This window comes from Myotis yumanensis, unplaced genomic scaffold (genome assembly GCF_028538775.1).
Source record: "Myotis yumanensis isolate MYYU_CA2020_CCGP unplaced genomic scaffold, mMyoYum1.0.hap1 SCAF_1, whole genome shotgun sequence".
Lineage (NCBI taxonomy): Eukaryota > Metazoa > Chordata > Mammalia > Chiroptera > Vespertilionidae > Myotis > Myotis yumanensis.
Window position 1 is genome coordinate 41,145,716 of NW_027223752.1, and position 27,687 is coordinate 41,173,402.

A 27,687-nucleotide genomic window follows, 5' to 3' on the forward strand; every position below is an offset into this window, starting at 1 on the left:
CAACAGGGCTGTTAAAAATGGAATAAGATGTGAAAGAATTTGAGGGAGGTGAGAGGTGGGTGTGGTTATAAAATGGCAACAAGAGGGAATTTTTGTATTGGAACTATTTAGTATCTTTACTGTGGTGGTGGACACAGACTTACAGAGGTGATAAAAGTGTATAGAACTTAACACACACACACACACACACACACACACGTACACGTGAAGTAAAGCTAGGGAAATCTGAATAAAATTGAGGAACTGAATCAATGCCCCCACCCTGGTATGGTGTTATATTATAGTTTTGCAAAATATTACCATTGGAGGAAACTGTACAAGGTGTACAAGGAATCTCTTTGTATTATTTCTTATAATTGCAGGTGAATCTACAAGTGTCTCAAAAATTTTAATTTAAAAAGGAAAGTTAAAAAAAAAAAGGAAACCAAAGCCAAAAAGAAAAATGGGTGAAGTCAATTTCCTATGACTAATGTTAGTATCTGCTGATTTTGTATTAAATTTGGCTTTGAGCTTCCTGATTGAGCAGAAAAGTCAAAGCAAAAATGCTTTTACTTATTTGTTCAACAAATAACCATCTCTTAAATAACTAGCATTATCTAATAAAATGTAATTTATTTGAGAAAAATTACACCTTTCTTGATATTAATTTGCAAAATAATTTGCCACATAACATGACCTGTATGTAGATTGTATGGAATTCAAAATACTATAATAGAGATATAATAATTCTTCTTGGACTATAACATTGTTTTAAAGTAACATCCTTTAAGGTCCTGCAGTGACTTTTTTCCAACTGAGACAACTGAGTTTCACTTTACTTGCTACTGTGGAATGGCTTTCTGTGTTGACATGGACTAATTTCACCCTCTTCTGAATTGACCCCAGCTGCTAGCTACTGAACACGGTAAGTGCTGGCCTGCTTATATATGTGTGATGAGCATTTTCTTCTTTTTTCTGCTGATGAACCTGAGCTGGGGAAGTCAGACAGTGTCTGAGCCAGAACTTTCCCACTGCCCTTGTGCCTCTTAACCAGCCTAGCTGCACATGCCAAAGCACAGAGGGAAAGCGAGCTGGCTTTAGAGACTCCCAATATTTGTGCTTCCAACCAATCACTTCCTAGTCACTGCAGCATCAGGTTGCATGGTGTCCCTTTCAAGGAACTAGATGTCAGAAATATAATATCGGAGCTTTCTTGGTTTCTTTTTGTGGGCAAAACAAAACATTAAACACGCAGTATCCTCTTCTTTCATTGAATTCCGAGCCCAAGTCCAGCTCCACAGGTGGACACCCTGGGGAGGCTTGGAGCTGTCCCCTACCTTGGAATTGGCCTGTTAAGGTTCAGAAGCTTTAGACCCTTTGTTTGCCCTGCCCCTGGCTTCCCTGGTGCGGACAGTGGTAGTTGTTAGGAAATGTCAGTGGACAGTGGAGTACCCTGGATCACAGCTGGAGCTCTGAAGCCAGGCAAACCTGGCTCTGAACTGGACTCTGCCACTAAAGGGCTTTAGGGGTGGAGTCATATTACCGAATCTGAGCCCCAGATCCACCCTCCTTACCCCTGTAAAATGGGAGCATTAGCATCCTTCCTTATAAATTTGTGGTGAGGATTAAATGAGAGCTTCCATGTGAAACACAGCCCCAGGGTTTGTCGCTTGCTATCTATATATATAAAAGGCTAATATGCTAAGTGTCCAACCATCTGACTGGTCACTATGATGCACACTGACCACCAGGGGGGCAGACACTCAATGCAGGAGCGGCCAAGCTGCAGTGACTTGGCAGTGGCAGTTCTCAGGTGATGCACCCCGAAACCAGAGAGGAGGGAGCCCGATTCCTTGCGGAGCCTCCCAATTCCACCTTTGGCCGTGAGTTATGTTGTTGCTGGGGCACTGTCGGCCTGAATCTGGTTTACTGCACATTTGTATTTGCATTCCACACCCTGTACAACAGCAACTTTGCAGAGTTCCCTCTCGCACTCCAGGACCTTTCGGGGGATGTTGGAGAGCCAGTTTCAGCCCTATCCCTGCAGGCCAGGCAGAGGGATCCTACCTGCCAGGAGGGACCCCACTCACTCTGCATATGCCCTTCAAGCCACAGCACCACCCCAGGTGCGATTGCCAGGAAGGGACCACAGAAGGTTGGCTCCAGGGTGTGTCCAGCCCATCTCCCCAGTCCTGCCCTGCCAGCCACCTTCTAAATAATTTCCTTTAAATGTGCACAAAACTGTGCACTGGGCCACTAGTATGTTAATAAATGTGTGCTATTAGTGGTATTGCTCTTCTTCTTTTCAGTATGGCCTGTTTGTCTCTACTCTTTGGTTTATGTGTGAGTTACAATTTCATTCCCTGTTAGTTGACAGGTGCAAAAGGAAGAATAAAGAGGACTGATTCTCAAACTCTTGATGGTTTGTCTTTAACCGATGTTAGAAAAGGGAAGTAAGAATCCTCCTCCACAACTCTGCTAAAACTCTGTAAAGAAGGATGTTCAAAGAGTGAAGGCTTTGACACTTGATGTTTCCTCCTTTTCTTTTCGCAAGTTTGACTCTTTGACTTGTGTCTTTGCAAGACAGACATCTCTTTAAAAACTTAAGTCACATGCCAGAGCTCTCTTTGCTTCAGGTTTAACATCAGATGTCAATTTTGCTGAATTACCTTTAAGTCAGTGTCTCTAACCTTCAAGTCTTGTAAAAACCATCATTACTCAGAATATTAGACTAAATTAAAGGAAAAATAAGAATATCAGAGCACAGCTCTCTCTTTATTTACTAGTACAAGGGTACGCCTGTGCTAAGGACACTGAGGCTGCATAAGAAGTGGTCTTCGCTGCATTGCTGAGATCAGCAGGTCTAGGAGAAGACTCATCTATCCAGACCTCCAGTTAGCCAGTTTCAGCATTTCTATGGGGCCACTGCACAACCACATTTTTTAAAACCAACTTCACATGAGTTTTTAGCCTAGGACTAACTGTATGCTATACCCATTATTATAAAAGAATACTGCTTTGGCCAGGTAGCTCAGTCAGCTCTAGCATCATTCCAAATGCACCAAGGTTGTAGGTTCAATCCCTGGTCAGGGCACATATAAGAACCAACCAATGAATGCATAAATAAGTGGAGCAATAAATTACTCTCTAAATAAATAAATAAATAGAAAATAACATTTTTAAAGAAAGAACATCTTTCTGGTCCTGAAACTTCTAGACTTTCTATAACACAGATACTATCCTGCACACTAAGAGTGAGAGAGAGAGAGAGAGAGGGAGAGAGAGAGAGAGAGAGAGAGAGGTGTTAAATGATTGTTAGGTTAGCTAAGGGTGGAGAGATGTTCATATTCTAGCAAGTACACTGATTCAATCTTAGTGTTTTTATTCTTTTAAGCTCCTGAGGTTGTGGGCTGTAAAACTTTGCCATGTGTTTATTCTCGCACATACTGCCCACAATAATAGTCTGCTCTTATCCTTTGTCTGCTTACTTTTTTCCAAACACAAAAGCCCTCCTCTGAAATTCCAAACCTTAAATAGTGAGACTCTAGGGTTTGCAGATTCTGGCTGCCTCTTGCTGAGAAAAAAATGTCAGTGCTCTTTCAGCAGCTTCCTGGGCTTTCAATATATATAATTGATTTCAGAGAGGAAGGGAGAGGGAGAGAAAGATAGAAACATCAATTATGAGAGAGAATCATTGGTCAGCTGCCCCCTGCACACCCTCTACTGGGGATTGAGCCTGCAACTGGGGCATGTGCCCTTGACCAGAAACGAACCTGGGACCCTTCAGTCTGCAGGCCTATGCTCTATCCACTGAGCCAAACCAGCTAGGGCTCAGATGAGTAGTTTTAAAATGTCCTTTTAGATATGTTAGGGGTGGTTTGTAAAATTGCAACTGTTTGCAGAAGTATACTGCTATGCCGTAAATGTTTAATGAGATCATTATTTTAAAGCCAGATTCTGGTCTTTGTTTGTTAATGCACGCTCAGCAGAGGGTACTTTTTTTGGTGACTTTATACAAATGAGGCACTATTGTAAAATCATCAGTCTCTACCGTCTATGATGATTTATTGAGAATGTTTCTTTTAAATTGATATATAAGACATTTTTGCTATAACAGCCCACCTGTGTAGTTATTCTATTTACTGTAGCTTTCTGTCAAGATGGTCAACCATGACCTTCAAAGAAAATGGTTGAACATGTCTAACTTATTCATGGTGGGAGGAATGGGCAGAAGATGGAAACAAGGAGTCTGTATAATGCAGAAGAGACCAAGTGAAACAGGGCTAACTGCTACCGAACCTCACTCAGCGATTCCTCAGTAGGAATGCTTTTGTCTGCAAGTTGTAGACACTCCGACTATCATCAGTGTGAACCATACGGACATTGACTGTTCACGTAATGAGAAGTTTAGAGGTAGTAATACCAGAGACATGGTGGCCAACAGATCACAACATTAGGGCACTGGACTTGTTACCGTTCTCATGGCCTTCTCCTCATGTCACAGGACGGCTGCAAGAGTTCCAAGCATCATGTCCTCCTGGAAAGCTGAGGACAGCCAAGTGACAGAAGAGCTTTTGCTTTTCATCAGGAAAAAAATCTTTCTCTGAAGTCCTCCAGCTGACTTCCCTTTATAGCTCTTTGGCTCAAACTGGGGCCCAGAGCACCCCTGTGTGCAAGGCATTCTGGAAAAACTGTGTTTATCTCTAAGAATAGATAGATAGATAGATAGATAGATAGATAGACAGACAGATAGATAGATAGATGATAGATAGATAGATAGATAGATAGATAGATAGATGATAGCTAGATAGATAGATAGATATGATCATATAGCTTTATGTGTATGTGTGTATAGACTCCATAGTAGGAGGAATTTATGGGAGAAGAGCGTTTGGAATGACAGTAGATCAACCATAATGGGCCAACCACATGTAAGGTATTCATTTCATACTGATCTTTCATAGCCTCGTCTTCTAGCTTGCTTCATATTTCCCTTTTAGGCCTTAGAGAAAATGTGGCCATCATTTATTTTCCTGGAAGTGACAGAACATTCCTTTACAAAAACAAAATGAAACAAAATATTGCGGTTATGTTGTTAGCTCTTCCACCCAAGCCATCTGTCTCCCCCTCTATGCAAGATTGCCAGTTAATGTCCCAGCACCAAGTCAAACCTGGCATGATGGCAAAACTAAACCCCAACATTCACCGGTATTGAGTTCATCGGCAGAAACAAAGAGAATGATGATGATGATGATGATGATGATGATGATGATGATAGTGGACCAGAGGAGGTTGTGGAAGACTCTAATTTCAGTGGTTAGCAATTTTGTTTTATTTAAAAAGCAATCAATGAAACTTCTGTTTTAGACAAGATGGCATAGACATGTTTCTCCCCATTCACTTCCACTAAGCTCAACTATCAAGTCCAAGAGACAAGCAAAGGAACATTTTGAAAGATGTTAAGAATATGAACCCATTGAGACCCCAGAACTGAAGTAACAATACAGAGGGAGGACGTCTTACATCTCTCACTCAGTAGACCTGGTGTTTTTTCACCCGTAGCTGCAGTAGGAAGCTCAGGTAGGTCTGTTCTCCCCAGATCCACTAGGAGTCTCTCTGATAACACCAGGCTAGCCTGGCAGACCTGGAAAACAGGGTCAGTCAGGAACCCTGCCAGTAATGAGCATCCAGGGGAAATGCTCTCCTTCCCTGCCAGGCCTGACATTTCCCTTTTCTGCTAAGGGAGACTGAGGCAGACAGGCAGGCAGAATCGGGAAGACTTGGACTCATCTAGAGCAAGTGGCCCTGTGGGCTTGTGACTTTCCTCCCTGCCAGGAGACAGCAGGGCAGCTGGGAGGCACCAGGAGGGGGGCGCACTGTACTGCTCCTCTACTGGGAGACACTCAGCAGCCCCGTCTGGTGAAACCTCCTCTGTTTCCTTAGGCAGCACCAGCAGGGACCAAGGGGAGCCCAGTGGTACCAGATAAAACCGAACAAAATACCCTTCAAAGGGTCTGAACATTAAACTGCCTTTGGAACTATAGTTAACAAAGTTTGACCAAGACCCACATGCTAAACTTAAACAAAGTGCCTGCCTACTGAAAGAAATGATTTAAGTAGGAAACAATGTCTCCTGACAATCCAGACCAAACATCTAGGATGCAATAGAATATCAGCCATCATACTGGGAACTAAGAAAATTACAATATGAATGAGAAAAGACAAACAGCTGTTGCCAACACCAAGATGAATCAGGTATTGGAATTATGTGAAAAGAATTTTAGAGTTGCCATCATGAAAATGCTTCAACAATCAATTGCAAATTCTCTTGAAACAAATGAAAAAAATAGAAAATCTTAGCAAAGAAATACAAATTATAAAAATACCAAATGGAAGTGGTAAAACTAAAATTTCAGAAACAAACATTTTTAAATTGCTCGATAGCTCAGTACTAGAGTGGAGATGAAAGAGGATAGAATCGGTGAACTTGAGGAACAGAAGAAAGAAAGAAAACACACTGAAAAAAATATGAACAGAGCCTGAGGAATGTTTTGAGAAGGAACAAAAGATCCATGATCTGTATCATCAGAGTCCCAGAAGAGAGGTGAGGGAGTGGGGTTGAAAGAATACTTGAGGAAATAATGGCCGAAAACTAGCCATTCTTGACAAAAAGCCTAGAGATTCAAGAAGCTGAGCAACCTCCAAACAGGACAACACCCCTCCCTAAATCTATGCCAAGACACATCACAATTAAATTTTTGAAAGCTAAAGACCACATCTTGGGAGCAACCAGAGAGAAATGACATGTTATCTATACAGAAACAGCAATTCAAATGACTGCAAATTTCTCATCTTGTAAAACTGTGGAGGCCACGAGCAAGTGACACAATATTTTAAAATGCTTAATGAGAAGAACTGCCGACTGTAGATTCTATATCCAGGGACACCAATCTTCAGGAATCAAGGAGAAACAAAGACATTCTCAGGTGAAGGAAAACTAAAAGAACGTGTCACTAGTAGACCTCTCCTTAGACACTGGTTGGAGGAAGTTCTTCAAAGGAAAAGGAAATGATAAAAGAAAACTTGGAGCTTTTGGAAGGAAGAGAGAACAACAGGAGGACCAGTAATATGGGTACAAAATAGACTATTCATGACTTTTATAAATCAAATTTATCACTGTAACAAACACTAAAATACAAATTCTGAACACAGTGATGCTAAAAGCAATATTTAAAGGTGAGGAAGGTAAGTGGAAGTGAGGGTTCCACACTTCAACGTGGTTACAGGTCACTGTATATTGTAATACTCAGAGCAACCACTAAGGAAATTATATAAAGAGATAAACTAAAAAACAGCAACACAGTAAATAAAGCAAAATGGAATCCTAAAAATATCAAGTAAGTAGCCCATAGGAAAGCAAATAAGAACGAGTGATGAGAAACAAATGGGAGACAAGCAAAATGAAGATTTAAGTGCTAACATATCAATAATTATCCTAAATATGGATGATCCAAGTGCACCAAGCCAAAGATTAGCAGAGTGCATAAAAAGTGACTCAACCACACACTGCTTGCAAGAAATTCACTTCCATTTCAATGACATAGGTTTAAAGCAAAAGAGATATCATATAAACGTTAATGAAAAAGACAGAAGTGGCTATATTAATTTCTAAAAAACCAACTCTTCCCAACTCCATGCTTTTTTGCTATCAGCATGAAATGTTTTACAAATGCTTGAGAAAAATATAAGTGGTGATCATGCAAATTCTGGGTGGCAAATAAGAAACATAAAATTAGAGCCATGCATGGTCAGAGGGCAGGGATGTGTGCACAGCAAGTCTGGAGAACCAAATCCCTCGGAAAAAAAAACAAAAACAAAACACAAATACAATCATCCCTGGGCTTGGTGGAAATGTGCGGGCTGCGGAAGCCAATCCAAGTAATGTGCTTGGGAAGGCCGGACCAGGAAATGGACAGCAATAAACTCAGGTTGCCAAGGAGTTCGGGAGCGCAATGTTGGCCTGAGGCAAGGAGTTGTGCAGTCAGGAGAGGCGGAGACAGAGCACAAGGCTGGCGGGAGGTGAGCACAGAAGCAGTCCAGACTGCCAGGTGAAGTTGCTAGGGTGTGCCCTTTGTGAGGGTGCCTGGCCAAGACAGCAAGTGAAACTGATGCCAGCTCACACTGTTCACCAAGCCTCATGCTGACACGCAGCATTGCAGCCATCTGGAGGTGGAATCTTACTCTAATTTGTTCTTCCATATTCTTTTTTAATAATTAATATATAATTCACATACCGCACCCTTTTAAAGTGTACAGTTCAGTAATTTTTAGCTTATCCACTCAGTTATTCACCACTATCTAATTTCAAGGTATTTTATCTCCAAAAAAACCCCTCTCTCCCTCTTTTCCTTCCTCCCTCCCTCCCTCCCTTGCTCCCTCCTTTCCTTCTTCCCTTCCTTCCTTTTATCCTTCCTTCCCAGGAGTGAAATTGTTGGGTCATATTGTGACTCTGTATTTAACTTTTTGAGGAACTACCAAAATGTTTTCCAAAGTGGCCATGCCACTTTACATTCCCACCAACAGTGTATGAGGGTTCCAGTTTCCTCATATCTTCACCAATACTTGTTACTTTCCATCTTTTAAATTATATACATTATAGTGGGTGTGAAGTAGTTGTAATTTGATTTGCATTTACTTAATGATGGTTAGCATATTTTCATGTGATGATTGGTTATTTATATATCTTCATTAGAAAATGCTTATTCAAATCCATTGCCCATTTTAAAATTTGGTTGTCTTATCTTCTTTGAAAGTCCTTTGTATATTCTGGATACATATTCTTTGTCAGATGTATGGCTTATAAATGTTCCCTCCCATTCTATAGGTCGTTCTTTTACTTTCTTAATAGTTTCCTTTGATGCAGGAAAATTTTTGAGGTGATAAACTTGATGAAATCTAATTTATCTATTTCTTCTTTTGTTCCTTATGCTTTTGGTGTCATATCTAAGAAACCTCTTTCTAATGCAAAGTCATGAAGATTTATGCCTATGTTTTCTTCTGGAAGATTTCTAGATTTGTCTCTCATATTTAGTCTTTGATAGGTTTTGAGTTAATTTTTATATATGGTGTAAGTAGGGATCCAACTTTTATCTTTTTTTAAAAAATATATTTTATTGATTTTTTACAGAGAGGAAGGGAGAGGAACAGAGAGCCAGAAACATCGATGAGAGAGAAATATCGATCAGCTGCCTCCTGCACCCCCCCCCCACTGGGGATGTGCCCGCAACCAAGGTACATGCCCCTGACCGGAATCGAACCCGGGACCCTTCAGTCCACAGGCCAACGCTCTATCCACTGAGCCAAACCAGTGCTGGCCAACTTTTATCTTTTATACATCCTGTTGTCCCAGCACCATTGTTGAAAATACTATTTTCCCTCCATATTGGCATTCTTGTCAATAATCAATTGACTATATATGTAGGGATTTATTTCTGGACTTTCAATTCTATTCCATTGATCTGTATGTCTAGCCTTATGCCAGTACCACACTGTCTTAATTACTATAGCTTGTTTTGAAATCAGGAAGTGAGAGGCCTATAACATAGTTCTTTTTCAAGATTGTCTTGTTGCCCTGGCCGGTGTAGCTCACTTGGCGCCGTCCCATACACCAAAAGGTCATAGGTTCTATCTTTGATCAATGTTTCACTCTCACATTGATGTTTCTCTCTCTCCCTCTCCATTCCTCTTTCTCTAAATCAAATTTTTAAAAAGCATGTCCTTGGATGAGAATTTTAAAAAATGATTGTCTTTTCTTGTAGGGATCTCTTTCATTTCCATATGAATTTTAGGACCAAGTTGTCAATGTCTGGGGGACAGGAAACCTACCTGGTATTAAAATTAGTAGGGGGATAGATTATATGAAAAATATGACTAACTAACATGACTTAATTGACATTTATAGAATACTTCCCCTTAAAACTCTAATATGACTTAATTGACACTTACAGAACACCTCTCCTTAAAACTTCAAAACATGCATTCAAGTCCACTTGCATATGTGTCCAAATAACTTAAATTCCAGGCTTTAAGACAAGTCTCAACAAATTTCAATGGATTAAAGTTGTACAGAGTTTGCTCTCTGACGAAAGAAGAATTAAACTGAAAATAAACAATGAGAATACTTAGAACAAATCTCCAAAAATTATAATTCTATATAATCAATAGACCAAAGAGAAAAATCACAATGACTATAGGAAAATATTTTGATCTGAACAATAACATTAACATAATATATCAAAACAGCAGATGCAGCTAAGACTGCGCTTAGAGAGAGAGAGTTTTTGACTTTTAAATAAATCTGTCTTTTATTTATGCCAGCTTTTAAGATTTTCTCCTTGTCTTTGATGTCTTCCAGTTTCACTATGATGGGGGTCAGGGTGCTAATTTCTTTTGGTCTTGCTCAGGGCTAGAATGTATGTCTTTTACCAATTCTGGAAAACTCTCGGGCAAAGTTGGATAAATTATTCAACTTCTTGTTACTCCTCTCCTTGAAACCCTGCAATGTCTCCCTCATTTATTGACTGTTTTACTACACGGATCTGTCATGATTATCTGGCCCCTGCATGTATCTGTGATTAAATTTCCATATCTGTCTGCTAGAAAAGCTTCATCATTCAAACTGGTGATCCTATTTCTTGATCCTAACTCAGCTTACCAATTACCAACTCAGAAGCCTTCCCTGAACCTCCTCTTCCCTCTAACCACTCTCTGTTTCATGTATCCACTCCTTCCTGCTCATACCTCTATCAGTTGATTGCATTTATCTAGTTATGTATAAATCTCCCCCCATGAGACTCAAGTTCCCAGCGGACAATTCCCTTCGTAGCACGTAGGATGGGCTCTATAAATGTTTGTATTTTGAATGAATGCATGAATAAATGAATCAATCAAATGAAGGCAGACACTATCTACCTCATAATGATCATGTAACAACTAAATATATACCAAATGAAAGAGCACCTGGCAAATAACAGGTGCTAATTTGCTGTTTGAATTGAAGACAATTCATGCATTATTTTGGTACAGTGGGGTATGTACCAACGTGGTTGTTTCTTTAAATGTCCTTATTCTAATATGACATAAAGCAGAGTTCTTAGTGTTCTTTGATCATAATGAAGTATTCTTTTAGTTCTGTGCCTTTTCTTCTCATTGCTATGCTTCTCAGAGCTTAAAAAAATCAAGGCATTCTATGAGAAGCTTAATATAGATTACCAGCTATTATATTCTCTCCATTCTCAGTGCCTCTGTGAATGCTCTTCGCCCATAGACTGTCTTAATGGCTTTCTTCTTCTCTTCCATTAGGTGTCTGCTGTAATTTACCATGAATTAGGCCTTTGCTGACCCTCCTTATAAAATAATAAACTTCCACCCCACCTCCATTCTCTATCCCCTTTTAACTTGCTTTGTTTCCCCCAGTATAATTGACCACAAGTGAAATATATATATTTATCTCCTTTATTATTATATGCCCCCCCAATAATACACATGAGCATATAAACTTCTTAAACACAGGAACTTGGCTTTATGGATAGAACAGTATCTAGCATCCAGAGGTGCTCAGTAGGTAATTATTGAATAAATATATTAATGTCAGTGCCACTGATTCTCATCAGTAGAATCTTGATGCTATAGGAGACAGACATGATACAGCCACCCTGGGCATGGTAGCCTTCAACATTCATCTCAATCCTGGATAAGATTACAAAACTTGACTATGTTACTTTTCCTTGGAACAGACTGCCTCATGCATGATTTCCCCCTGAAAACTAAAGAAATCGCTTCCTCCCCTGGCAGGCACCTGAAGCGAGTTCTAAACTGGCTGCGTACAAAGCCCGTCTGTTCGCTCCTCGTTTAAAGACAGTGGCGTTTCCTGCCTGCTTTTAGCAAGCTTTATTTTGCTTTCTGTTTCCTTTCACTACTTACAGGCAATTTGCATATCTTTTCTACCCACTTTATCATTTCGATCTTGGCAAGAGGTTTCAATTAGTACTGTGTGGGCACTTGTGCAAAGAAAGCACCCACTTACACTGTCTATAGGAAATAAATTCTTATTATTTCATAGAAACAAACATTTAAAGCTATAACTCATTTGTGTAAGAGAGAGGTCCAGAGACGATAAATTTCACATAACTAAATTTCACGTGACTAACTTGTGCAACACATCCCCTACCTCGCAGGCCTGATCCTCATACTCTTCTGTCTGATCCTCCTTCAATAATTTCATTTATGTTCCTCTTACCGTCTAAGCATTAATCTAAAGGCTCTCCTACCCCATTCTTATCCCACGAGTATGTCTGTGTCTGTGGCATCCAACATCTTATCTCCTCAACCTTCAACTGTCGAACTGCTATATTGATTTTTGGGGTGCCCTCCGGCTTTTCTCTCCAGACTTACACGACTAAAAAGAATGCGGTCTTTCAGCTAAACTGACGATCCAAAGTCACCTTTGTGGCCAATGAAAACGCATGGCCCACGAAGTCTGACAGTTCCCCTCCACTTGGGGAGGAGCTGGCCTCTGCCTCCTCTTCGGTGCTAGGAACATGCTGCTCTCAGTGCTCAGTACTGTCGGATTAGCAACACACACCGGCTCTGGTAACCTGGCGGACAATGAATACTCACCACTGAAGACACCTGGGGCACCTTCTGGACTGAAGGCTGATGACTGGGGCTATCACTGAACTGGCAGTGCCTCCTAGTGGCCAAGGCTCCAAAGGTTTCCAACTGAAAAGTGGGTAGGGCAGCAACAACCCACCTGGCAACCCCTTCCCTCTTCAGCCTTCTGAGTCCTGTCCCCACCTGTGTGCACAGTGAGAATTCCTCAAGTACCAGTCTTTTCAGTATTTTGCTGACTGAATTCCCCAACATGACTATGGCAATGAAAAGAAATGGGAGGGGAGGGATAGGGAATATAAATATTAACAGTCACTGATGTCTCTAGAGCCGGTCACTTTGAAAAGTGCTTTGTGATAACGTGGTCATTGCTTTCCCTTCCCATCAGTCCAGTGGGAGCCCTGCCACCCCTCCTCTTGTAGAAGACTTCAGCGGCCCAGAGTGTCAAATCACCCTCCTGGAGTCCTTCTTGTTAAGCTTCCATAAGAATCATTTCAGATGTGTTAAACAGTTAAAGACATATTCAGAGAGGTTTAGCTGGTTCCTCTAGAACAGTGGTTCTCAATCTTTGTAATGCCATGACCCTTTAATATATTTCCTCATATTGTGGTGACCCCAACCATAAAATTATTTTCGTTGCTACTTCATAACTGTAATTTTGCTACTGTTATGAATCATAATGTAAATATCTGATATGCAGGATGTATTTTCATTGTTACAAATTGAACATAATTAAAGCATAGTGATTAATCACAAAAACAATATGTAATTATATATGTGTTTTCCGATGGTCTTAGGCGACCCCTGTGAAAGGGTCGTTTGACCCCCAAAGTGGTTGCAACCCACAGGTTGAGAACCTCTGCTCTAGAAGCTTATATTCTAAAAAGAACATGCATTATCCTAAAGATCCTATTTTAAAGTGTATATGCTTCAGAAAATGAACGATAAATCTGATCTACAAGCATAACCTTGAGGCTACTGGTACAGGACACCCAGATGTGATTTGGGTCTGGGAAGGAATGGCAACTGTGGAGGAACCCCGAAGGCTTCAATTCTCCAAGAGAGAGAATTCCGAATAACGAATAGGCCGTGTTACAACAAATGAAGTGGGAACTCTTCCTTCTGCCTGTCGCTGTGGTCCCCGAGGCATCCTCTGTCCTCATGCTACGGTCTTTCTCCTCAACGCTCCCTCCACCAGGGCTTTCTTTCCCAGAATGCCCAAATGCCACTCCTTTTTCTATGTGCTATTTCTGACTTGTCCTCGTGAAAAACATACCTATCCCCTGTCCGTTCTCTCCAGGCCTTGGTGAATCTGATAAAGGATTTCAGTAGGTCACCACTCACTGTTCTGCTTCTGCCATTGACATCTGCACTGTAACTGGGGCCTCCTAAAGCTGTTGCTCACTGGGCTTGGAAACTGACTATCAATCAAGTTATACACACCATCCCACCTCCAGTGGCCCCCCAACACTGAACCTCAAAGATGATGTTACTGAGGCAGAATGCGTTTGCTTTCTTGAGTTCTATTTGGATGTCCCCACAACTGGAGTGCCGCTGCAGTGACCACCAACTCCGTGTCCAGAGCCCCAGGGCTTTGATCTGGTGCGGACAGGCACTGCATTCTGATATGTATTTGTTCATTCAGCCCACACACAGAGCTGCAGAAGGCAGCAGGAGAAACAAGCCCTCGGGGACAGAGCAGTGGCATTTCTTTACAGTGACTGTAGCTTGCCAAAAGGGTTTTGGATGACGCTGGAATATGCCAAAAGAGAGAGAGAATAGGATGAGTGAAGATGGTAGGCAATTAACATAAAGCATGGCCAGAAGGTAAACATTTGGGGGAGAGAGAGGCTAGTGAGCCATGGTGACAATTAGGGGACATTATGTTGAAAGCCTGATGTTTGTACTGCCATCGACTACATCTTATCCAACAGGTTTCTTGGATTTCTAAGAAATTTCTAGACTCTGCCCCCCAGCCAGTCTGGAACTCCTAGGAACAGACCTAGTCCTCTACGCTCATCCTTACCCTGGGTCCTTTCCCCCTTCTCCAAAACCTCCCACGCCCGGTCCACGATTGTGGTCTTGAACCCTCTCCAGGGCAGCACCCCCTGGGTGACCGAGCCCGAGCTCCCACGTTGGGGCGGCCGCCCGCATCCCCGAGCCCAGCGCGCAGGCAGCTCCCGGGCGCGCTGCGCTGCGCTGATTCGCTGCGGCTGAGACTGCGGTGCCCGCGCCCCGCCCGCCCCTCGCAGCGCAGCGCCGGCTGGTGCAGCCTCAGTCTGTCTGCAGCCGCGCGGCCACCGCGAGCCCAGCGCTGCAGCCCGGGCCGCTGACGCCCGAGTGCCCGCTCCCCGCCCCCAGGACAGCAACGGCGAGCCCCCAGAGCCCGCACGATGCAGGCCACTGCCGATTCCACCAAGATGGACTGTGTGTGGAGCAACTGGAAAAGTCAGGGTATTCTCTTTATTTCAGTAATGCATGCCTGCGGCGCCCGGGAACCCGGGACCCGGACTCGTCCATTGTGCATCATTTCACCTGTGGGACCTCTGCATGCTTTAGCCCCAAGAGCTTTCTGTTGGGGGGAGTAAACTTGTTATGTCAAAAATCAAAATGGATAGTGTTTGATGTTTTTCTTTCCCCCGTTTGTTTATTTTTCCTCCCACCGCCATCCTTTTTGTTTTCTTGTTGTAATGCTAGTATTTTTTAAAATGCATCCTTTGCCTCCTCCAGGAGCTCTTTGGGATCCGTTCACCATTCAGTACTTGTTCAATCCCTCCTCATCCCCGAGTTAAAATGCTTTCTTATTGTTCCATGCATCCCACTGTATTTCATTTCTGCAGAAAGGTTGCAACCTCCTGGTAGAACCATTAACTGAGTGGGCACCAGTGCATTCTTTTAAGTGGGACACACCCATTTCAGGGTTGTTATTTGTGGTCACACAAAGGAGACTGGGAATGCAGACTAGTTCTCCAAATCCTGAAGATGTGATGGCGTAGCCACATATTAGGAGGGTTCACTTGGAAATATTTCAGGTTTTTTTTTTTTGTCTGTCATGGGGGTAACTGCTAACTACTATTTATTAATAATCGGTGTTTGTGGAACAAGTAGAGGGAAATAAAAAGCACTGCTGGTTTCCCTCTGGTATAACAGATTTATTTTGAAACGGTCCATATTAGCACTGGGTGTGGCAACCCTCCAGCCTCGCTTGGATTGCTTTTCAGCCATTTTTATTCAGCCTCATACTTCACACATCCATCTCTCCTTTGTTACATTAAGATGCCCTCCTTCACCTTGCTCAGTTTGAGAATAGGAGAAGACGGAGATAATTTGCAAGAATGAATTATGTGTAGAAACCTTGGGGTGTTTGTAAGATGAAGTGTCTTTTAATATTTAACAAATATGGTTCTGAAGAAGGTGCATTTGACTTAACCTGCAGGGCTGCAGCATCCCTTGGGGGACCAAGAATACTCTGGAGCAGAAGCCGGTTAATGTGGGTTTAAAAAAAACTGGCATCTTCCCCTTGTAATTTTATATCACAGAAAGAATAGGATATCTTTTCATCTTTAATGCCCTGTGGGGTTTTTCTTTGGTAGATTTTTTTTTACGCAAAGAAAAAGTAAACACGAACCTTAGAATTAAGAAGACAATTGCTCTGCCTCTGATTTTGTCGGTTGGGTGGCAATGACAAAATACATACAGTCAAGTTCAAATTGTGTGGGTGGGTCTATTGGAAATACAACTGTCAAAAGTAAATAAATGGACCTAATACATTTGAAAGCCAGAACATAAAGAAATGTATGGCAATTCAAGAGTATAATTTTAGAGAATGATGACAATGCTATGGAATAGCGTATATTGTATACAGAAGGCAGAATTTATACAAAACTCTTGATAATATTTCATTCTCATTATGTGTTTAGATTCATCCAGTTTGTTTGATATACACAGTCAACAGCCAGCTATGGCTTGATATAATATCAAGTTGAGTTGGACATAAAGACAGAACAGAGTTGGTTTTTACACTATGATTATGGGATTCTTCTATTCTTACCAAAAGTAGATACCAAAAGGTGGCAGATTTTGTTTTATTTGTATAAAATATAAGACATTATTTCTTATATTTTATCTTACATTTTTCATAATCCTATATATTTGGCTCAGTTGGCCTCATAAGGGGTAGGATGGTTAAAATGCATGGACATTTATAATCACAAAATGACACAAAATGCCATTACTTACCCATTGAAAAAAATCATTTTCATTTCCAATATATAGCAATTTGTGAAGATTAATGCAAGATCATTGAGGGTCTTCTGGACGCAGTGACCTTTGGTAGACTTCAGTACCATTGATTTACTTTTGTCAAATAGAACAAAGCTATTATCTTGAAAATTGATGAAAACTGACTAATAACTAGGTGGGTGTACATAAAAGAGAAATGGCAAGAAGTAAATATTCCCTTTTCTCCCCAGTAGAACTTTTCATTTAAACTAAATCTATAATAAGGGGTTGTTGTTGTTTTTAGCATTTTCAGTGTATTTTCTGCATTTTAGCTCCATTATCAAAAACAATTTCTATTAACCCTGGCTGCACATTAGTATCACCTAGAGAGCTTTAAAAAACACAAAGGCCCTGGCTGGTTTGGCTCAATTGGTAGAGCGTTGGCCTGTGGACTGAAGGGTCCCAGGTTTGATTCTGGCCAAGGGCACATGCCTGGGCTGTGGGCTTGATCCCCAGTGTGTGTGTGGGGCGGGGGGGCATGCAGGAGGCAGCCGATCAATGATGCTCTCTCATCATTGATGTTTCTATCTCTCTCCCTTCCTCTCTAAAATCAATAAAATATATTTTTAAAAAACACACACAAAAAAACTCAAAGTATGCCTGCACCCCCAGAGGTTCTGAATCAATTGGGCCAGGCATCAATATTTTTTTAAAAGCTCCTCAAGTGAGTTTAGTGCATAGTCAGGTTTGAAGCTACTGATGTTTAATAATTCTTATTGAGCCCAATCCATAGACCAGCAGAACAAGGTCTGGTATGCAAATGATGAAATGGGTGTGATCGAGAAGCAGCTAAGAAGACAGTTAAAAGAAGACCATGTAACATTGTTGATAATGTTCTCCAGAACTATTCCAAGGAGAAAGTTTTTATTGGAAAAGGGAATAAAGAAAGAGAGCCCTAGCCGGTTTGGCTCAGTGGATAGAGCGTCGGCCTGTGGACTGAAGGGTACCAGGTTCCATTCCGATCAAGAGCACATGCCCGGGTTTCGGGCTTGATCCCCAGTGGGGGGTATGCAGAAGGCAGCCAATCAATGATTCTCTCTCATCATTGATGTTTCTCTCTCTCCCTCCCTCTCCCTTCCTCTCTGAAATCAATAAAAATATATTTTTTTAAAAAGTGAGCTTCAGGTTTTCTCTGTGTTATTAAACCTTCCATAGAGAAATTGCAGCCCATTGTAAATCACATGAAGACTCTACTGAAACCAACACACTGTATCATAAGAACTCTACAACACATGCAAATGGAACCTTATATTTATTTTATTAATACATAAGATTTCAGTCATAGATAAGAACTCTTTAAAAGAGATTAAAAGTCTACATTATACTAAGCTACACAGTTTTTTTAAATGATACTAATACCAAGTATTGGTTAATAAATCAAAGCTGATTCTACTCAGTGAAAACGAAATGACAATGAAACAATAAGCTAATAAAACACCTATGTATACGGTAATCCTTTTTTTTTTCTTTTTCTTTTTTCAGAGAGGAAGGGAAAGGGAGAAAGATAGAAATGTCAATGATGAGAGAGAATCATTGATTGGCTGCCTACTGCGCCACCCCACACTGGGAATGGAGCCCACAACCCAGGCATATGCCCTGACTAGAAATCAAACCTCAACCTCCTGGTTCATATGTCAATGCTCAACCACTGAGCCACACCAGCTGGGCAATATACACAGTAATCTTAAAAACAACAACATCATTAGTTATTTATTGGGCCCATTTACTGAGCACTTTACTTGCATCATTGCCTTTAATCCTCACAAATCATATGTGTTACATATGACATGTAAATTTTATTACTATCCCATTTTACAGGTTATCAACTGAGGCTTCTACCAAGGCACACAGCTAGTAATTCCAGAAGCTGGATTTAAACCTAGGCTCCCCTTTTCTCACTGCCCTACTATATGCCTCAATGCCTTTTCCTCATTGGTTTTTCTAAAAATATGAATTATCAAGGTAATGGTGATTGTGCGGATTTAATAACCCCTCACATTTACATAGTTTTTATTTGTCAAATGTCTTCTTATTTGATATTTTTCAGTTTACTTTTGGACATTAAGAGCCTCAAAGAGGTTAAGGGACTTGCCCAAGGTTTTTTGATAAGTGGTATGTTGAGTAGTGAAGAGGTGACGGTTGGCTTCAAATCTAGAACTCTTCCCATCTCAGCACTCACCACCTCTTTTACTAGTGCTGAGTTACAGAGAGTGAACTCGCAGCTACCTCTTCTGGGATATTTTCACATAGGTTCTCTCTTTACAAACAGCAAAATTCATCAGCAAGGCAGTGGTCTTAACCAGTTCATGCCATTTTTGTCATCATCACCATCATTATAAATTCATCATCCTAAATTCTCCATCAGTATTATCTATGTGCCAATCACTGTCCTAAGCTCTTGTTACATATCTTTAGTAAAGGCAATTTTACAAACATAAAGGCAGACCAATATCACCTACCATCAAATATAGCATTTTATTTGGACTCAGTATTATTAGGATACTGTACAATTATTTTTTAAAATATTTTTATTGATTTCAGAGAGGAAGGGAGAGGGGGAGAGAGATAGAAACATCAATGATGAGAGAGAATCATTGATCGGCTGCCTCCTGCATGCCCCACACTGGGGATCGAGTCCGCAAACCAGGCATGTGCCCTTGCCCGGAATCGAACCTGGGACCCTTCAGTTTGCAGGCCAATGCTCTATCCACTGAGCCAAACCAGGTAGGGCAGGAGACTGTACAATGATTACAACATAAATAATTACATTTGCAAACTCCCTCTCTGCAGATTCTAATGAGATCCAATGGGAAAACTGGCTTAGCAAGGAGTTAAGGGATTTTTTTTTTTAATGAAAGAAAAGCGTCATTATACACAAAACACACCAAATGTAGGTAGTTATTACTCCATTGAAAAATAAAAGTATTTTTTGCATTATGTTATCATTTTCAAGAGAATCTTTATGAGGAAATGTCTCAAAGTTTGGGGAGAGAAGAAAGGCTTTATTGTTCTTCTAAAAGTGGTACATGCACATTATGACAATTCCCATTTGTACAAAGAGAGGTCAAATGAAAGTCACAAATCACCCAAAGTCCTACCACCTACAGTTAACGAATGTTAATACTTCATCATTTTTTAAAGTATTCTCTTTCTGGTCCCCCTACCCCCTCCATGCCTTCCTCCTAATTTCTTCTTATATTCAAAATGGTATTGTTACTCAATTCTTTTTTATCTTTAGACTAGTTAATATATTTGAGACCAGAATCTGTAATCGATATATTTTAAATTAGCTTATGATAGAATCAAGTTCTAAAATCCACTGAATCCAGCAAACAAAAGCTAACATACATGGTTGGATCGTTGTCAGACTATCACTTTTCTTTTTGAAATAATTAAATGTATGTCACCAACACATTTCCCATCCTTCTCAACACGCTGTCCTAAGTTATGTGCATGTCTGGTCATGTATTAATATTTACATATTGTCACCTTTCCAGTGCTTACGAAAGTACACACAAACATTCAAAGAAACACAGTTGCCTTATTATTAAGCTCACACTTTAAAAGCTAAGAATTTGACATTAATAAGTCTTTAAAAGCCATCGTCTGCCAAAGTGACAATTAATAATAATAACTACATTAAAAATCTTGATAATTACAATTATATTTTAAGTAAGATAACGTTTTTAGGAGTTTTAGAATTTAGAAATATAGAGTTCTATTTCCTCCAAATATACTGGAGCTATATTTTTAAGTTAAAGCTGAGCAAAGTTATAATTTTCACACAATCAAATCCTTAAGTTCTTTTTTATTTTCATTATTGCCACAGGGGGAGGAAAATAATTCAAGCATTACTTAGAAGGTCTTTGCCCAAACTGGCATTCATTATGAACAAGTGAAAAGTACAACCATAACAGATTTGAATGTTTAGAATTTATTGCAGTTCCACTCATTTCACAGTGATTATACTGTATGTCTTGTCTTCAGGTACATTTCATCACTCCGCAAAGCAACTCTAGTGGTAATAGGGATCGGGGAGGACATAACATTTTATTGAACAGAACAGGAGTACAAAGAGAAATCATTCCTTATCCTTATCTTACAACTTTCTAGTTCAAGAAATATTTTTATTATTTTGGTATTGGTCGAAATTTTTAAATTTACTCATTTATTTTTATAAAGAACCAACAGTTGTCTACCTCCGAGGTTCTTTTCTATTCTAATACAACGCTGGTTTTTTAGGGTGTGGCCCAGACGTAAGATTTTGTGACTAGTTATGACTGATGACCACCCACCAAATGAACAGTTTTGTATTTTGATATGGTGAGGAAGCTTAAAGAAAGAAAAGCACACGAAGACATTCATTGCTCAATACTTGCACATCTTTCTGGGTGCCTCCCTCCACGACCATGTGCCCAAGTCTCTTTCTCTCTCCATATGGCCATCTCTGCCTTTGATGCCAGCTGCCCTGTGGAGACTGCTCTAAACGAGCCCATTTGCTGGAGTTTGAGCAGGAGGAGCTGGCCATACTGTCTTAAATACTAGGCCCTGCTCTTTCACTTCTTAGCCAGGCCCACCCATCACCATGGCAATGGGCCTAAGCATCATCGTGTTACCTTTGCAGCAAGGGGAGAATGTGGTCCTGGTGCTTAGAACTAGCAAACAGAACCACATTCAGCTGCTTCACAAAATTCACAGAAACATAAAAGCAGTTGATGTTTCTGAAGGGTAGTCATTAGAAGAATGTGTTTGCTTTTGTCTCCCGTGGAATTAAAATACCAGACATCGCTGCTGGCTGTGGCTTTGCTCATCAAATCCTTCATTCTCCGTTGTTCCACCAAAGCTCACGTAGAGGATCACCCGTGTGGGTGACATGCTGTGCTCTTTTACCGTCTACACAGAGCACCAGGCTTAGTGTCTCCCCCCTTTCAGAACATCTACAGAATGATTTAAACCTCTAGAAACAGTGCTGCCATTTTTCTCTAGACACTATCTCGGCTGCATTTGGAGCTGTGAAGAAAGGGCCTGGGAAATGGAGCCATTGCAGGTGTTTTATTAACAAAAGACCCTTCCAGAAGTTTCCTCTCTGGGCTCAGGGTGCCTGAAGTACCATTTAAAGTTTTAATTTACGTAAGAGACTTTTCAAGGCAGAGGAAGCTCATGAATTTGTTGACTGGAAGATGTCATCTTTGAAGGTCTCTGTGTATGTTGGAAGTATTTTTATGCATCTATTTCCATTATGTTTCTCCAGTTTGATAGCAAAATAAAGGAAAGTTCAAGTAGGGAAAGTTACTGTTTCTTCTGGTTAACTTTGTGGGATGGTATTATGTTTGCCTCATGAGAATCAGAGAAACTGGCTTTTCTATACTGCTTTGGACACTGGGTTGTAAAGAACTGAGGTTTTTATAGCCTTCTAATCCCTTTTAGAAGGTAGTCAGTTATCATAACCAATTATTGGAAGTTTGCTAAAATAAAAACTAAAAGTCAAGAGCATGTCATTTTCAACAAGCCTTTAATTGAAATGCTGATATTACCTATGAATAGGATTTCCTCACTTGGCCTTTTAAACAATAGCATTAACTGCCCGGCCAGTATGGCTCAGTTGGTTAAGCATCTTCTAGTGCATTGAAAGGTCACTAGTTCAATTTGAGGTTCGATTCCCAGTTGATTCCTAGTCCGGGGACATGTCCCTGGTCAGGGTGTATATGGAAGACAATGGATCAATGTTTCTCTCTCACATTGATGTTTCTCTCTCGGTCTCTTTCCCTCTCCCTTTCTCTCTCTCTAGAAAGAAATCAATTAAAAAAAAATTTTTTTTTAAGTAGCATTAACTTCTCACAGCAAGGGATGCAATGCTACCTGTAATCTTTTTTGGACCAAGATGGAATATAAATAAATATATTTGGGAATATGGTGCAATAATGCAGATACTTGTGCACAGTCTATTGCCATTTCATATTATTCCCTTATTCCACATTTTGCCTTCTAAATGAAATTTGAATATCTGCACCACTGTCTTCTTACTTCCTACATTTTTAATAAATTTTCTGAGTACTGCAGCCACTATTAGGTCATATAATGGAATACATTTATAATAGTTTCACAAACCAAAAAATTTTGGACTACATCAAAGGGCTGTTTTCTAGAAATTTGACATAGCATTTTATTTCCATTTAGCTATTAGTTAAAACCTTGGATCACTTCTATTTTTCTCTTCTGTTCTTGCTTGGATTATGGAAGTGCGGGTAGCACTGATTTCGGTATTTCAAATTTGCTAGTTCACCCTTGAGGTGAATTAGCACTAAGTCAGCCCCAGGCAGGCTGAGGTGTGCCCCCACCTGTGGTTTGGGGACTGAGATGAGATCACTGAACCCAGTCCGTTTATCAGGTTGATAGGACACACTGATCTCTTATTCCAAAGCCATATGGTTTTTGGCAAAGTAACTCGTAATTCTCACAATTGGCAAAACAATACAGTAATGTACCTGTCTTGGTGAGCATGCCTAGTGAATGTGTACTCTGGTGTACAACCTCTCATCTGGCCTTTCTACATTAGGAGGATATTGAAAGAAGAGAAAAGCTACCTCTACTTTGTTGGACCCAATGACGACTTTGGGTAATTTATTGCAGTTACAGAGTTATTGGTAGTTTTTTAACATAGGTTCTAAGGAAATTTTATTCAAATATCCATTTTTCTGGATTGGGTGCGATAAAGCTTCCTACACAAGCTTACATCACCGTAAGCAAAATTAAAATGTGAAAACTTGGCATTTGCACAGCAGACTGGGAACACAGAAAATCTCTTCTCTGATCACACCCCATCACTTCCTACCCTTCCCGCTGAATCATTGGAGCTTCGGGCCATTTGCCAGCACTCTGACAACACACAGCCATTGCCATTCTCCCAGCCCATCCGCCCAATGGTCTTCACTGCCTCTTATTCCCAGCCCGGGCCCAGGGTGTTCATTCCAATTCTGTCCTCTTGGATCTTCAGCTCCTCTAACCATGCTCCTTGTGCCAGTTCAGAGCCCTGGCTCAGCTCCACCGCCTGCTGCTCAGAACACCAGTCTCGAACCCTGCTGACTGGACCCTTTAGAGCAGTGATGGTGAACCTATGACACCTCTGACACGCGAACTCATTTTTTTGGTTGATTTTTCTTTGTTAAATGGCATTTAAATATATAAAATAAATATAAAAAATATAAGTCTTTGTTTTACTATGGTTGCAAATATCAAAAAAATTCTATATGTGACACGGCACCAGAGTTAAGTTAGGGTTTTTCAAAATGCTGACACGCCGAGCTCAAAAGGTTCGCCATCACTGCTCTAGAGATCCTCCACTTGAACCAGACCCTTTTTACTTTCTGGCAGTCCTTTCATCCATTTCTTTTGGAATCTTTACTATATTTTTCTAGATCAGGGCTGTTCAGATAACAAGACACATAAGTAATTTAAAATATTCTAGTTATATTAAAAAAGAAACAGATAAAATTAATTTTGATAATATATTTTATCTAATCCAACATATCCAGAGGACTAGCCTCTCAACATCAAAGAAATCAATATGAACAGCATTAATGAGATACTTTACATCCTTTTTCGGACTAAGCCTAAAATTTGATACACAGTTTTTCCAAATGGACTAGCCACATTTCACTCAGTCGCCACCTGTAGCTCCCCACAACTATAGTGAATAACACGGGTCTTTGACTTTTCCTGGTCTCTTCAAGTCCTATCCCAATCGTCTCAGTCTCAGGAGGACCTCAGGACTCAAATCTGCCTCCGGCCACTTCGTGTTATTCCCTTTCCACCTCAACACATGTCCTTTGCCCCCGCCTGCCCTCTCCACTAACATTTCCAGGTTTCACTCAACCTCAAGGTTAACTTGTTGCTACGACTCCTCAAACTACCATTCTATTTACCGTCTTCTTTATTACTTTGAATTTCCCAGCACCTACTCAACCACAATTGCATCCCTTAGTCTCTCCTCTCTTGGAGGTTTTCTCTACTCTCATGACTTCGATCATCATTTCCACTCAGAATACAGCCAAATGTAAGTGTTCAGTCCTTTTTACTAAATTTCAGTCCTGCATTTCCAAGTGCCTACTGTATACATTCATCTGAATAGCATTGGAATATGATATTACTGGCATTTAACTCGCAGATACTCTAACAAATCCTAGGAAAAATCATTTAATTTCCAAGCTTTAAAAAAAGTAATGCGTATTGCGTGTAATTGTCAGTCTCAACTCATCCCTGATCCCTGTTCCATCTCTGCCCCTGACTATGCCAAAATACCCTGTGTTGATGTCATCATGTCGGAACCCAGAGGTTTAAAACCAAGTGTCAGCTTTTCCTCAAATCAGCTCACCCTTGGATTTCCTACTTTTGTCGGTGATATTAATCACTCACTCACCCAGCTTGGAAATGTTGCTTTCACCCTTAATTAGCTCTTCCTCCTTTCTCCCACAGCTAATTAGTCACCGTTCTTGTCAATGAATCCCTCATAATATTTCCCTTTATCCACCCCATCTTCTTAACAAATTGCTCCCACATTCACAAACCATCCCACGTCCACTGTCATTTATCCCAGTACTACCCCTTCCTTGAAATCACCTTTTACCACCTCCAACAACACAAGATACACTGGCACTGATACATTTTTAAGTGAATGTCCAATCTTCCCAGCTAGATTCTTTTTAAAAATATATTATTATTTATTTCAGAGAGGAAGAGAGAGGGAAAGAAACATCAATGATGAGAGAGAATCATTGATCAGCTACCTCCTGCGCGACCCCTCCTGGGGACCAAGCCTGCAACCTGGCCATGTGGCCTGACTGGGAATCAAACTGTGACCTCCTGGTTCATATGTTGATGCTCAACCACTGAGCTACACCAGCCAGGTTAGATTCTTAAAAGAACAAAATTTTATGATACTTTCATCCTGCAATTACTAGGTAAATAGATAACCAATGACTACTTATTGCTGATAAGTCACTTTCACTTTAAAAAAAAAAAAGTCCTTTTGAATACCTAACTCTAGAAACAGATTTAAACATAATCAGGTTGCCCAAATTAATTTTGCATACTTTTGGGGACATTTAATATATAACCAAATATGTGAGAGATACAACTGTTTTGTTTTGGGAAAAGCCTCAAACTTAGATTTGATCTTGCTTTTCCTCTTAACAAGTCAGTAGACATGTTTCTCAACTTTTACCTTCCTCACCTGTTATATTGCAGTCTCCCCTTATCTGTGGGGGATACATCCCAGGACTCCCATGGGTGCCTGAAATCTTGGATAGTACTGAACTCTGTGTACTATGTTTTTCCGAAATATACATTTCTATGATAAAGTTTAATTTATAAATTCGGTACAGTAAGAGATTAACAACAATAACATAATAAAATAGGACAGTTATAACAATATATTGTAATAAAAGCTATGTGAATGGCTTTGGGGTCATTAATAAGTAAAACAGGGTTACTTGAACACAAGCACTGTGATACCCCCACAGTCCATCTGATAATGTAGAAACTACTAAATGACTAACAGGTTTGGAGCATGAACAGTGTGGATCCGCTGGACAAAGGGAGGATTCACATACTGGGTGGGACAGAGCACAAGGACAGAGCAGAATGGCATACATTTAAAATTTTATGAGTTGTTTATTTCTGAAAATTTCCACTTAATATTTCTGGACCACAGTTGGCCCCAGAAATCAAAACTATGGGTAAGGGGTGACTACCGTATACCTATCTAATAGAGTTTATTGTAAGGTTTAAATGAGGTACTATCTGAAAGTGTTTTGAATTTAAATTTTTTTCTAAAAAGATTGAAAGAGGGAAATAACGGAATGATAGATGTGATGTAGATTTTAAAGTGTGTGTTTCAGATTTTTAAGTCACAGATCGTGTACAGCCGCTACCCCTCAGTGTTGGAGGCAGGCCGGGCATTGGCTGGGATCTCCTGGGCCTGCCGCCACAATCCAGAAGGCACCGCTTCGCCAGGCCCTCTCTTTCCACTGCTGTTCCTAATCTCAGCACAGAAACACTTGTGTGACTGCTGTGCACTCACAGGCCACCACTGAGGCGTAAAATTGTCAGCAGGGCTCGAGATACACATAATCCATGCCACCCCAGAACAAGGGAGCGGGTTCTTTCTTAAAAATAATATTTCTTATTGCTTTCAGAGAGGAAGGGAGAGGGAGAGAGAGAGAGAAACATCATTGATGAGAGAGAATCATTGGTTGGCTGCCTCCTGCATGCCCCCCACTGGGGATCAAGTCCACAACCTGGGCATGTGCCCTGATGGGGAATCAAACCATGACTTCCTGGTTCATAGATCGACACTGAACCACTGACCCACACCGGCCGGGCAAGGGAACAGGTTCTTCACAAAGTCTTATGTATTTTCAGTTTTGCTTCAAAGTCATATAATTTGGGCCACTATGCAGATGGCATAGCCCAGTGAGATATGTTCCTAGAGATAGGGTTGCTGGAGAGTCAACGGCCTTTTCATATCTGTGAATTTATGAACCATCATCAGAGATGGAAAAGATTCTTCCAAAGCAAAATGGAATGACAGTGAGTGCCCTGGGCAAAGCCCTATGTCCCCTCACTTGGGTTTAGGATCCGAAGGCCGGTGAGAACCTGCAGCCACGGCTTTGCCAGCGAGCCGCAGCGGCGTCCGGGGCCCTGCTTGTGTTAAGTGCTATGTGCTCTGTCTCCTCCCACAGCTATTGACCTGCTGTACTG

At 40.7% G+C, this 27,687-nt stretch overlaps 1 protein-coding gene across 4 annotated transcripts in view; it reads left to right on the forward strand.

Annotated features, from left to right (window-relative positions):
- Positions 1 to 27,687, forward strand: part of RTN1 (reticulon 1) — a 180,178-nt gene that overhangs the window by 144,882 nt on the left and 7,609 nt on the right. For 3 of the 4 annotated variants that reach the window (XM_070418958.1, XM_070418938.1, XM_070418947.1), the window contains exon 4: positions 27,669 to 27,687. This exon is cut by the window's right edge and continues 189 nt beyond it. In XM_070418958.1, coding sequence (XP_070275059.1) covers positions 27,669 to 27,687 — 19 coding nt within the window. Of the gene's footprint in view, positions 1 to 14,939; positions 15,103 to 27,668 lie in introns of those variants that run through there. The other variant, XM_070418967.1, reaches the window with a different exon arrangement.